This window comes from Mus caroli, unplaced genomic scaffold (genome assembly GCF_978045245.1).
Source record: "Mus caroli unplaced genomic scaffold, Mus_caroli_1 scaffold_4, whole genome shotgun sequence".
In the NCBI taxonomy this organism is placed as follows: Eukaryota; Metazoa; Chordata; class Mammalia; order Rodentia; family Muridae; genus Mus; species Mus caroli.
In genome coordinates this window covers 84262730-84277585 of record NW_028227259.1, presented here as the reverse complement: position 1 = coordinate 84277585, position 14856 = coordinate 84262730, and the positions used below count along the sequence as shown (strand labels likewise).

General features: G+C 34.5%; 1 protein-coding gene across 31 annotated transcripts in view; it reads right to left on the bottom strand.

The window, feature by feature from the left end:
* Adgrl3 (adhesion G protein-coupled receptor L3) overlaps positions 1 to 14856 on the bottom strand; it is a 778447-nt gene that overhangs the window by 81947 nt on the left and 681644 nt on the right. For all 31 annotated transcript variants that reach the window (XM_085836782.1, XM_085836789.1, XM_085836791.1 and 28 more), the window contains 2 exons: positions 9831 to 9897; positions 7779 to 7870 (listed from right to left, as the gene is read on the bottom strand). In XM_085836782.1, coding sequence (XP_085692908.1) covers positions 7779 to 7870; positions 9831 to 9897 — 159 coding nt within the window. The remainder of the gene's footprint in view (positions 1 to 7778; positions 7871 to 9830; positions 9898 to 14856) is intronic.

The following is a 14856-nucleotide window of genomic DNA, read 5'->3' as shown; positions in this document are numbered from 1 at the left end:
CTTATCTCTGGTTATTCACATGTCCACTTTAACAGCCCACCTGTTTAGTATCTGAGTTCAAAGCCCTAAAGCCACATCCTTTCTTGTTAATTTTCTATGAAATGACCTGAGGATTATGTAAACTTAAAAGCTCTTCTAGGGGTTAGGATTAGATCAGTGTATGTTCTGCATGTAGAAGAAGTACCTGGATCCAATCCTTAGAGTACACAGGTATGTATTGAATAAATTAATCGACAATGAAGATTATAAGTCGAATCTACTTCATACATTGAGGCATGTAAAGTATTTGATTGGATTAATCTGGAGAACAAATGGTGTTTAATTGAAATTATTCTCTGATATTTCTCATTTTCTTAAAGCCTTACACTTCATTCTATTGGGATGAAAAAATCGCAGTTGTACGAGTAACTAATTTAGATTCAGACTATGAAGCTTTCTAGTGCAGTGGCACGCTTCCTGTGAAATAGAAAAGCAGTCTGAGTCCATGGTCTATGTAAAGAACAAACGCTAATTTTTACGCTTTCATTATTAAGGAGAAATTTCCCTCTCGGGAAGTTGCTCGGGATTTCTTGTACATCCTTAGATAGCCATTGCTGCTCCCATATCTGATATAATTCTAATTATTTGGAGGGGAGAATGAGAAAAATAACTTAATCTCAAGGTATAGTGCATAACCGTGAGCTTACTATCATCCTTCAAACTGGCTTTCTCAAATGTCAGCTCCCGGCGTATGGAGTGTACTGAACGCATTTATCCATAAGACATGGAACTCAAGATGATATGGGAATTTTAATGCATTTTAAACAAAATTCCTCCCCAAAGAGACCATCCTTTAATACTTCGGAGCACTCAAAATTACAGCCTAAAAACTGAGGATGTGAAGAGATTGGCAGTACCACTGACTGAGTGCAAGGCTTTGTGAATCGGAGACTGATTCTCAGCTTTTAAATGCTGGAATCAAGGCAATCAGTGAAGGGCTAAGTAATGCTTAAGGGATGTTGCAAATATCTTGAGCTGAATCTAGTTGTCAAACAATCCACAGAGCTCTGGTGCTGTTTGGACTGTATGACTTCACTTCAGTTACTTCTCATAAAAGCAAGGCCTGCTATATACATCAAGAAAATAGAGGACAACTGGGGGAAAAAAGGGCAAAGCATGTGCATGAACAGAATTACCTTAATGAGCATTTTCCAAACAATAAATAATATGAAACGATTATGGATGCTAATTCTAAGCATGCATGCATTAATCATATATATTAGAAAAATGTTTAGTTTAAAAGGCTTGGAACATATGTGGTGGTTTGGATAACAATGCCTCTCATAGACTCATATATTTGAATACTTGATCCTTAGTTGATGAACTGTTTGGGAAGGAGTAAAAGGTATGGAAGAAGTGTGTCACATGGAGTGGACTTTGATGATTCAAGATATTTTGAAAATGTATTGCTTTCTCCTCCTCCTCCTCCTCCTCCTTCCCATTCTCCTTCTCTTCCTTCTTCCTCTCTCTCTCTCTCCCTCTCCCTTTCTCTCTGTCTCTTTTTTCCTCTTCCTCTTCTTTCCTTTCCTTTCCTTTCCTTTCCTTTCCTTTCCTTTCCTTTCCTTTCCTTTCCTTTCCTTTCCTTTCCTTTCCTTTCCTTTCCAGGTGGGCCTTCATGAGTTTGAGGTCAGCCTCGTCTACACAAAGACATTGAGGCTAGCCAGAGCAACACAGTAAGACCATGTCTCAAACAGAGAGAGACAAACAGAGAGAGAAACAGAGAAATAGAGAGAGACAAAGACAAAGACACACACACACACACACAGAGAGAGAGAGAGAGAGAGAGAGAGAGAGAGAGAGAGAGAGAGAGAGAGAGAATATCCTAAAATATTTTACTTACTCAGAAAATTTGAAGTTTATGAACAGTTTTACTAACCGTGACTCTATAATGAATTTATGCTCTCATAAAGTTCAGACTCTTTTCATATTATTGTTGTGACAGTTGTATAAAAATGAGATAATTTTGATATGTAGGCTCTATATTTATATACAAGCCAAATATACATATATATTAGTATGAAGGAAAATACAAGCACTAAAATCTTCCTGTAAAATTGTTTTACTTTTCAAGCTTAGGTCAATTTCCCTTCCTTTTTATTGAATCCAATCACTCTTGACTCCATAAAGTATTAATTGACTACTGATCAAGCTGAATATAAATATGACTTAATTTTTCTATGAACATTTATAAACATATTACTTAAATAAAGTCTACCATTTTAGGAACCACGGTTATTTTAGGTATTGTTAGCCGTGTTCTGCTTGCCCTGAAGCTTTCAGAGGCTTCCTGAGGCTTCTTTACACAGACAGGTGTGAAAGCTCGCCAAGGACGCATTATTTCTACCCTTTAGAATGATAGAACTTGCTATTTATTAATCAAATGAGCATTTCACCCGTGGAATCTTTTTTTTTCCAAAAAAAGGCTAAGTAAGTTTGTCTTTTAAAAAGAGAATCATATGATGCATAATTTTAATGACACCATATGGTGAATAAAGCCACACAGATTCTAATGAGATTTTGATAGAAACTAAGCACAGCTTCACTGTGGAAAAATTCAAACACTCAGAGGAAGCAGCATATTTCCACCCAGAGGAGATTACATTAAGTAATCAAAACATGACAGGCATGGCACTGTAAGGCTGCAGTTGGAGCATCTCAGGAGACAGAGGCACAGGATCACATGACTCCATCAGTGTGCATCTAACCCAGGTGAGACCTCACCTCCATGGGTGTTTTGTTGTTTTTGGTATGGCTTTTTTTTTTGAAAAAAGACATAATATTCTACAATTGTACCAACTATATGATGTGGTGTTTTGCACATATGATTACCATTCATTATGCAAAAGTCTATAAAACAGATGTATTTATTTCACAATCAGAGAAAAAACTGATTGCAAATCGTTGGAAAACTTGACAAGGACATAGAGTCGGCCATCCCAGGACTGAAGACATGCATCTAAACTCCCTGGTTAGTTACTACAGTTTATCAATACCTACACTGACAACTAGAAATGATGAAAGGAAAACTAAATGAATGCCCTAGCACTCAGGTGGATGACTTAAACAAATTGGGAATGGGTAAAGACAGAGGCTTGTGTACAGAAACCTGTCCATAGACAAAAGGAAAGCAATAGATATAGGAAAGTCAAAGGCTCATTTCCTTATTTCCACCAAATAAACACAAATCTTTTATTATTTCCTTTTAATCTTCAAAATAACGTGATATTGCTTAATAAAAATATTTTAGAATTTTATTTTTATAATAGAAAGTAGATGATTAAAGAAACTGTCCATTTTTATTTTGAAGGAAGTCATTGATTGTTCTAAACACTCCTCACAAATTAAACTTTGTTATTCATCAGCCATACCATAAGTTACTTTGGGCTGACAAAAATTCAATTATAGCCAATATATATTAAATTGATTTTAATTGTATTAGACATCTGCTATGATTATAGTGGGTTCCAAATACAGTAAGGAATAAAACAGAAAATTCAAATGGTTGAAATTACTTCTTTCTTATAACAGCCTATTTTGATGAAGAGGCAAATGAGAAATAATAAGCAAGTAGATGTGTACTACTTAAGTTAATTACTTTCCAAGTAAGCTTGAGAATTAACATCCTACATTTTCTCTGCTTTTAGGTGAGCTACATTATTCCATGATATTGTTTGGTTTTTTTTATAGTATATCATTAATACTGTAATAAATGAGACAAATAAGTGTTTGCTAATCCTAAAGAAACTTACTATGAGGACCCTGGGGTTACTTTGAAATTGAAAAATAATACAATGTGTTTTTTAAAAGGGAAAATAATATTTAAATTATATGTGGTAGTAGGAGTCAGCCAGGCATGGAGCAAGGAGAAGAAAGTAAGCAGAGGTAAAACTTGAGGGGATAAAGCACATGCCTGACATGAACTGAGGGGCTCATGATAAAGAAGGAACAGTAGGCATGAGGTAGAATAAGGAGGAAACGCATATTCAACAACATGCATGTGTGTGTGTGTATGTCTGTGTGTGTGTGTAAAGTGCACACGTGAAAAATCATTTCTATTACAAATAAAGCTATTAATTTAGTGATTTTGGTTATAATTTCTAGAAGAAGTAATAAGAAGGGTAGTGATTAGCTAAAAAGCCAACATGAAAGATAGAATAGGAAGCAAAATAGTGTTGTTAATTAAAGGAAGGGTGAAAGGAAGAACAGTGTATAGTGCACAAACTACAATAAAATAAAACTAATATAATGAACCCATGACATCAATATAGTTACACTAAATGTAAATGGAATAAATATTCTAACTAGAACATTTAAATTTGTGATACCAAATTTTTTAAAAAGGTCTAAGTATGTGCATAAAATATGAGAGCCAAGCCTTAGTGAGAAAACAAGTGCATTAGAAAGGGTTTTAACGCAAAGCTATTGTGCTTAAATCTCTTGGATGTAATAATCGGGAAATTGCTTCTGGGATTTCAGACTTTCATAGAGGAAAAGGTTTGAAATTATCTGTATGGTGTGGTTGCTATAAGACATGATTAAAAATGTAAAACAACATAAGGGGCAATTGAAAATGATCAATAATGCTTTATTATTAAGAATTTCATTATTGTATTTTGAAGCTTTGATTTGATTAAATGAATGAATGCTTGAAATTCTTTTTCTTGACCGACTGTTTTTTTGTCACAAAACAAACTTTGCAGTTTTCAATAATCCTTTAGAGTTAAAGTAGCCATGCAAGATGTCTTATGTTTAGTGTTAATGAAAGAAAATGTTTTCTGCACTTGTATTTTAAATGAATTTTCCTCCAGAATTTGAAAAATGCTGAAGAAGCTTTTCTTGAGAAGGATTTTTTTTTCTCCCATGTACTCTCTTCATCTGTGAAAGACCGTCTTTCTTTGTAGAAGTGTGAATGGAAATAACTCAATGTATTAGCCTATTTGGTTTCCATCAGCACATGACATTACATCAAATGTTACTTCCTCCATTCTGTCACAGTGGACAAAGTATAGTCTTCCTTGCTTCTATTAGCACAGCAAAAGAATGTTCTTTTTGAACTGTAAGGCGCTAAAGGCTCTGATGTGATGCCTGGGATTTCCTCAGTTATGAACTCATAATGATTCCCTATTGCCTTTCTTGCATTCATATAATTTAAATTAGTTAATTAATTTATTTAAACTCCAGATTTTATTCCCCTCTTGGTTTACCGTCCAACTTTTCCACACCCGATACCTCCTCCTGGCCCCCTGTTTCCACAAGGATGTCCCCAACCCTCAAACCCACCCCACCAAACCTCTAAACCCCCTGAGGCCTCCAGTCTCTTGAGGGTTAGGTACATCATCTCTGATTGAACACAGACCAGGCAATCAATCCTCTACTGTATGTGTATTGGGGGCCTCATATCAGCTGGTGTATGCTGCCTGGTTGGTAGTCCACCTTTCTTGCATTCTTAAACTATGGCTCTTAAATGTAGAGCCATAGTTCTATTTTCAAGTCACCCACCACAACATTTTAACACTTAGTCTTCTCTTATTGAGGTTTGAGAGGGTATCATCAACAGCTTTACGTTCCTACACACATATGATGGTCATTCCTTCACACATCTGATGGTCACAAATGAGTCACCATTCATTATACAATTGCAAGAAGGGTATCATGACTCAGCAACGTTAGATACACTCCAATGATTCTAACCCTGGGGCAGTTTAGGCAGAAAGCAAATCAAGGTATTCTGACATATGACTTCATTTTGCTTTCTACTATTAAACTTAAAGGGAACTATGCCATTAAATATAATTATTGACTGTGATAAAAAAACACTTGCTATCAAAACTACTTAGAAAAAATATTATATTTTACAATCTATGACAGTCAGTACTAGAAACAAGTAATAAAGCTAAAGAAATATTACAATGCACTAAAAGGTTCTAAAACCACTTTAAAATTAAAGACTGCATTGATTTTTAACCTTTTAGATGTTGAAATGAAGACCAAGTTTTATTATTTTTTTGCCAATGGTACATTAAAAATTACATAGATAATGTTTACAATATAAAATAAAAAGTATGAAACCATAACTTATAGTGACCTGCGTAACGTATGCGAACTAACTGTTAAATGTTAACAGTCATTATCAATAATATCTCAGTATCCTGTGATATTCTCAGACACAAGTCATGGCGACTGTGTCCAGCACCACATATAGAAAGGTGGACCATGAGAGACATGACAGCTCTCTAACACAGCTCAAGAAGGATGGCTGGAGCACATGGAAGCTACATGTGCCCCCTTGAACGTCTTGAATGCACAGTCCTTTAAATAGAATCCTTTATCCAAGTTGAACCACAACATAGGCAAGCCAGATGAAAATGCAATTTAGCATAGGTGTTGACAAGTGAGTGAGAAAGACTAATGTGCATCTCAATGTTAATATCTTTTTCAAACATCAAGACAATTAAGTAAATTAAAATATAATTTGCACATGACAAGGAATTCAGAGACTTTTCAGAAAATGAAATTTAGTATTTTTTCTATATCTTTATTATAGGTTAACATGAAATACGAATATTGTATAGTTCTGCATATTTATAATTGTCTGAAAATAAAAAATATAAAATGTTTATAATAAATATATTTTAAAAGTGAAAGGAGAGTTGGGTGGAAAATGTTCTGGTGAGATTTATCTCCTAGGAAAAAGTGTGTTTCATAGGTAGAAATATATTTTATTAAAAAAAAAACAAAAAGCAAAAAAACAGAGGCTCAGAATCATGGAGAGGAATGTTCAAATCCAATATGATCTGAAATCTAATTATAGTGATCAAAAGCTTCAGATCTTTGATCTCTAGACTTTAGACAATTTCAGGTTTCAATTTTCAGTTTAGGAATTCTCATTGAACAATATACAAACTCTGTATGGCCATTCTCAAATCTGAAATACTTAAAACTCTAAACTATTTTTAGACCTGGGCATTCTGGAAAAGACATGTTGAACCCTTGCTTGTGAATAGTCAGGAAAGCTCACCTCCCTTCTCAGAAGGACTATAGGACAGCTATGAGCAACAGCAACATGAATACTCAGAATCAGTATTTCAGAGACGTTTTACAAAATTGTAACTGTAAGTAATATCAGTTCTTATCCGTTAACAAATGCAAATTGCAGGTACCATTACTGCAGAAGCCATTACAGCAGGTACCATCATTTCAGGTACCATCACTATAGCAACCATCACTGCAGGTACCATCACTGCAGTAGTCATTGCTGCAGGAACCATCACTGCAGGTAACATCCTTGTAGGTACCATTGCTGTAGGTACCATATTTGCATGTATCATCACAGCAGGAGCTATAGCTGCAGGAACTATCACTACAGGTCCTTTTGCAGGCACTATAGCTCTGAAGAAGAGAGTACAGTGTGAGAGATTTCATATAGTCACTTCACTACAAAGCTGTGTCTGTTTTCATTTGTGAATGGTACACTTCATTAAAAGACACAGTGAATGAAGGTCTTAAAAGCACATTTATAAATTACAGATTATAGGAAAAAGTGGGTTTGGAGAGACGGTTTCATTACGTTGATTATATGCCAGTCAATTTACCTCAACTATCAATAAATTACCTTCCTCAACAAAACCAATACATTGAACTTTGACATCATTTTGTCATGTAATTTTTGACAATATGAACTATCAACTATAAACAATTTCAAGGTACAATCTATAAAAACAAAGCTAAGAATCACTTACTTGATATTGTCGAGACAGCCTGATTCAGGTTTCAGTATGGCAGTATGGTGAAACATTTTGTATAAAGCAATCCCAAGGAAGATGACATTCAGCTGAAATACAAAGGTAGTGCTTTGTAGATAACCAGAGTAGGAAAAAAAAGCAAGGTCATTCCCTGTAACTCATGATCTGTTCTGGGAAATCAGTTCCCAGTTGACTCTTAGAAAAATTGGATCACTGGTGACTGTCTAATGCTTTAGCAAAGGCAAGAAGCCAGCTTTGGGAATTGTGATATCACACAGTTACACAATGTGACTATGCCAAATTCACACTAAACACAAAATGACTGGTCATTTAGAAGGATGCTCTTGAAATGTTCAAGTAACTCAAAGCCCACTACATGTTTAAGAAAACCGAATCCCCAAATACAGAAATTACTGCTACATTTACATTCCATGAACGTCTCTAGATTGATTAATCTAGAAAATAGATACTCCCCATTTCAGTTCTTAGAGATGCACTTTTTCAGATGCTAATTTATCAACATGTAAAAACATTTTATTTTATTTATTTTGGGGAACTGTTTCAGGATGAAGCCCCAGCAGACCTATAACTCACTATGTAGAGCAGGCTAGCCTTGCATTTCTGGATATTCTTCTACCTCTGATGACCTAGTTCTGGGATTACAGAGACACACTGCCACATCAGGCTACAAATACAAATTCTAACCTCAGTATATTTTGAAAGCATAAGTAAAATGAACTAGAAAATGCTGGTTAAATTCTGACGCTACAATAAACTAAGTTGTAAGCAGGTGGTCTCTTGTGGTATTGTTATGCCACAAAGCAGAAAAGATGTCTATAATTTAAGAGAACATAGTCTACGAGGCATTACCTATACGCCTTACATGAACATTATAAAGCAGTGGTTTTCAACTTTTCTGATGCTGCAACCCTATAATACAGTTTCTCATATTGTGCAAACCTCAACCATAAATACATTTTCGTTACTACTTCATTACTGTAATTTTGTTGCTGTTATGAATGGTAATGTAAATAATTTTGGAGACAAAGGTTTGCCAAAGGGGTGGTGACCCACGTGTTTTGAACCACTGCTATAAAGCAAGCCATATGCTGAACAGCACTAAACCAGGTGGTTAACTACAACTGGGAACTAACACAAACCAGGAAAATTCAATAAAGTGCTCCACTGACATTCCCCCTAGAAGGCAGCTTCACAGTTCTGTATCAATGATCTTGGAGTCTCAAAAGTAAAAATCAAAAGGTGAAAAAAGCTAAACAAAACAACCAACACTGAGTGGCTAAAAAAGCTTAATGTGAACTGAATGCAATTAGTGGGAGAGCCTGGTCTGTATTGACTTAAGCCAGTCCGGGGTCATTATTCTGACTTTTCTTTCTTTTTTTCCCCGAACCTTTTCTTCCTGTAATGATATTTGGTTATAAAATGACTCCTAGTCTCTCATACATCTGAGTAATGGTCAGTGAGACTGATTTTAGACACCAGGCTTTTCCCATGATACGTGTGTGTATGTACACCTGCATTTACATGTTTATATATGTACACACACAGTAGTGTATGTGCTGTATTGTCACTTTCAAATCTGAAACATAAGTCTTGAGAGCTTAGATGAATGAATAAATAAATAAATGAATAAATAAATGCTGTAAGTAATAGCTAGGTGTTCACCTTTATTTCTAATTTCTGATTATTTCCAATTTTTTAAAAGAAAAAAGAAGGAAAATATGCTGTTGTCAACGTTGAGTCATCACTGTTCAGTTGTCTCGACAGCTGTGTGATCTACATTGGACTGGATTCTTGCATAGCCATTTACTTTTGCAAATGCTTACTTTCCTTTTCTAAGAGTTTTGATGAACTACTTCACACTATAAACGTAGACGGTAATGAGTGTCTAATTGCTTGAGTTATGTAGGGTCATATAAGTACATGCTTTCCCCCAAATTAACCTATGTAAATTTAAGATGGCTAGCACAAGGATAGTGGAAGTTCTTATTTCTTGACCTGGGAAGTGCATAGTTAATTAGGAGTTCTCACCATAATTATCAAGGTTGCCGGTCCTATAAAACTCCAAATGAAGTAGGTGTCAAGGCGAAGCCAACATCTGCAGTGAAACACAAGAGAGAGAAGCCATTCAAAGACAGAGTCCAGGACATATATCAAGAGTGAGCAGGTGACAGAGAAGAATGTGAACGGCCCAGTATTCCACTGGGAAACAGGAAATATTACATTGCTTGTTCATTTAAATGCTGAATTATGTGCCCGATTTCTGACAGCACTGTTGATGGAGTAAGATAATTACCTCTAGAGAAAGCAGGGGAAAATGGCATCAGGCCTATTTGCTAAGGCCTTTTGTGGCTGTCATTGAAACCTTAGAGGAAAAAAACCGAAAAAGCCATACACATAGCCATTAAAGCCAGTAGCTTTAAGCTATCCTTTTCTCTCCAATTACACTGCTACATAACCTGTCTATCAGCTGTCAGGAAAAGTGACATTATCCTGTCAGGAAGATCTGAGGAAATTCAGTACAAGGAAGAAATAAATTTGGTATCAGAAGATTGAAGTTTAATTAGGTTGGGCAGCCAACCTTGGAGGGTTCTGAAGCCTTAAAAAGAGCATGTTATTGCTCATGCTTCTGGAGTTACAAGTGGTCCTTAGCATCTGAAGAAGTTGATTCATGACCTAAAAAGTAAATTATTAATCACTTAATTTCAGGCACATTTAGTACTCCCCCCAGTTCTTAAAGCCTCTGGGAAATTACATTTCCATTCTTCACGGTGACAGGAAGACAAAGTGAAAGTGACTCGTTAGGAGAAAGATTAATGCAAATAGTGAACAAATTATTTGATGTTAAGAATAATATCTTGAATAATTTGCCACTTTGCAATATCAGAGGCATAATTAAAACCAGAGCATTTCTACTGGTAAATACTCAATTGCTTTTTCTCATGTGCTCTACACTTGTATTCAAAGCATTTGAATAAGCTGCCTATTACAATGTTAGTAAAGAGTTACAGAGCACCCGGAAGTTATCATTGAAGGATTTCAGACATCATTTCAATATTGAACTGATTAAAAAAATATATTGTCTTTCATCTGATAAAACAGTATGAAAGTTGACAAATAGAGTAGGTCTATGTTTGCTAATGGGATGCATTGATAGACTGAGGGCTGAGGTTAGATACCTCAAGAACCTATGAGGCTCTGAGTTCAGTGGTGAGAACCATAAGGAAGAATGGAAAATGGAGAAAGGGAGGAGGGGGGTGAGGAAGAGGAGGAGGTAGGAAAGTAGGAGTAGTTGTTCAGTCAAAAGGCCATATAAAACATTATCACCTATTTATTAAATGTACACACATATTTAATAAATTAAATAATAATTTATATATAGTATGCATACTTAATTATTTTCATTTATATATGTATATATATGTGTATATATGTATGTGTATGTATATATATATATATATATATATATACACACACACACATGAAATATATTTATATTTGTTTTCGTGGAAAGAAAAATACCTATAAACTCATGCTATTAGGGATTGTCCCATACAATAGAGTGGAGGCACCAGATTTCAGAACCCTAAGGCTTTATTTGTATGTTTAGATTAATAATTATGGAAAGTATGCTAAAATACTTAAAGTTTTCACTTGCCTGGTAGAGGCAGTGGTTATCATTTGTTGCTGTTTTCTGCTTTTTGTAACTTTCGGATTTTTCTTAAATGATTGATAAAATGACTTTTAAACAACAACAACAAATTGTCACCAAAACCAATCTCTAAGCACCTGGCTATCTTCTTTTACCTTAATTCCATATAAACTGATTTCAATAGCAGTGAGGTGAACATAGTATTCAGAGACTGAATACCGGTCCATAATTTCTACTTAGACTAGGTGATTTATTATTGTTCAAATATATATAAGAATTCTGTTTGAAAAATATTATTATGGAAACAATTAGAGCTTAAATTACTAGCCATATATTTGTTTGAACAGTTAGTTATCTTTTTGCTGTGGTATTTAAATACTTGTCGTAGAAGAAAGGTGTAGTGTTGCCTATGAACAGGCATAAGTAAGAGAGGTCTATTTTCACTTAGCATCACTGTCTTCATTCTTACCGAGGGTGACCTTGTCACCCTTTAAAGGAACTCTGTGTGTAAACGATTTAAATAAGTATGGGAATTTCCATCAGTAACTATAGGTACTTTACAGGCTAGATTTCCCTTCAGGATAAAGGCAATAAAGAACAAAGCAAGTACACTTTTTCCAGATTAAATTAGATGCTAGCCCCACATTATTTAAGTTATATCAACATAATACAACATTAATAATGTATTTTAGAGTAATTACTAATAGGATAATCCATTTATAGCTCAAAATATTCTTGGAGAGGCTATCTAAGAACTAAATCATATTTTTTTAGCAAATAATATTTATTATGGAAAAATTTGCTTCAAGTTCTTCCAGAAAATAATCCTTTACAGGTAATAGATAGTTTTAATCATATTAGCAGTGATTTTTGTTCGATTCAGGTTGGCAAAAACTTTAATATCTTCATATACTTTTTAAAAAATAACAGAATGAGTTTAACTTTATCCTTAGCAAGCTTGATTTCTTTAGAAATATCAGCTAGCAAATGCTTTATTTTAAAATATAAATTTGGCTAACAATCTCTTCTAGATGTGGAAGACAAGTGACATGTTATTTTTAGTCTTTAAAAAAATTCTTCAGTATCTATTTATTTAAAATGATTTAAATTCCCTTCGCAAGTTAGCAGGGGAAGAGTCAGTCTGGAACTCAACATGCACTGAGTAAATCATTCCCCATGCCTGCCTTCTGCACTTTACTGTCCTCTGGAATCTGTGTACAAAGAATGCCTTTTCTAATTTGATTGCCATATGGCCATACCTGCTGTTGTTTTTGGCTGCATGCTGGCTTTTGCAAAGCTCTCTGCATTTCATCTCTTTCCCATTACCCACCTTCAAAATTTGCATGGTGCCTGCCCCGTTCACTGTGCCAAGATCAAAAGAATTATCCATGGCCATAATGCAAAGAATGGTATATACTCACGTTTGACCATACACACACACACACACACACACACACACACACACACACACACACATATAATATATCCGACCCCACAACATTCTAAACTCTGGCCCCTTTATGCTAATTGAATAAAATCCAAAACTAATGGCTAAAATGAGACCAGATCATATTAGTACGACAAATGCTAAAGGAAAATTCATCATCTTAAACACCAAAAGGCTGCTTACAAATGGTTAAATCTACTTCTAAATACAATGGTTTATCTGAAAACCATAGTGATTTACTAAGTAATATTTAACTAGCAAAATTGGAAAGTTTGATAGGCCATTTGTATTTCATTTTCAAGACACCTCAAATTTGTATTTTAAAAGATATTCAGTCTATTGCGTCTAACCTCTGAATTGTGCTTTTAGAAGTACTAAAAGAAAATAGATGACCTACGGGTGAAAAGAAAACTCATCCTGGCTAGCATCCCTCTCACTTCTTCAATACAAAATACTTTTTAGAATACAAAGGAAGACTTTTCATTTGCTACATCTTGCCTTGTTTTTTGTTTCGTTAATGAAACACAAATGTGCCATAAAAATCATCTTATTGTAGTATTTTTCAAAGGGTAACAAAATACTGCTATTCACATGATGATATTGCATTGATATAATATTGGTTTCAACACTCCAAAGAATCAATGCTAAGCCACAAATATAAACCATTTTCCTCTAGAATTGTTCACCAAAATATACAACACAGCCTTAAAATTAATAATAAAGGACTTGCTATCATGTTCCCCTAGAATCAATTACCTATTTAACAAGAACAACTTTCATGTAAACTCAGAAAGAAATGAACAAATTATTTCCTTATAATAGGAAAATTAATTCCTTAAAATAACACAACAGAGAAAATATTCTGCTAAAATGTATCCTCTAAGATGTAAACAACAGTGCATCATTTTACTCTCGCCCCTCATACTGAAATGGTGTGGTTCTGTATTTAGAAAAGCAGCAAGGCCATCAGCCCAGAGACACAGTCATTATCCATATGCTATCATCCATAGCATGGTTCACGATGCTGAGCCCTAGTCAAACCAGCAGACTATAGTTTCTCATCCACAATTTGGTGCAGAATAGGTGCAAAATTATAGACTAAAGAGTCTATGGGAAATATTTACTATAACTATAATGTCATTAGATATTAAAATTCATGATGATTTTATATCAAGTTGTATATGAGTTTATAGATGCCATAATAACCTTTTTAGGTCATGCACATATATGTCTATTTTTGTATCCATTTTGTTATACATTGTGCATAAAGCACAGTATTTGTACTGTTTATTATGTATGTTACTGCTCATTTTTCTATCATATCTCTGTCTATGTAATGTCAAACAATTAAGGAAAAAATAAAAGAAACATGGCAAGAAACAAAGAAGAGAAGAGGAAAGAGGCAGATAAACTGCAAACAATAAAGAATGTAGCCTTAAACATATTGAAAAATACAGTTGTCAATGACTTTTAAAAAGTAATTGCCCTGGAATCATGATACAATTTACAGACCCAGAGAAGAGAGGCTAAATACCAAGGAGGGCTCAAGGGAAGACACATGGATCTCCCTGGAAAGGGGAATATAATAGATTTTTCAGGTGGACTGAGGAAGGAGGGTTAAGGTGTGGGTATGGTGGAGGAATAGAGTTCTGCCAGAAGGCTGGAATTGAGATTTCTTCTTCCATAGATCAAAATAGCAACAGGATAATTGTAATCACTAGTTTAATAAATGTTCAATTTTTAACTATTTAACTTATAGTTTAAAATGTTGTTTAGCATACACTTTATATTTATTCATTTCTACCAGCCATATATAGAACCATTAATAAAAAATAATATTTAGTAAGAGCATATTTACTTTTTAATTTTATGTAATATGTAATTTCATGTATATCTGCATACATGCACACATAATCACAAATAAATGCACAGGTTCATATGTCACAGTAGTCTTATAC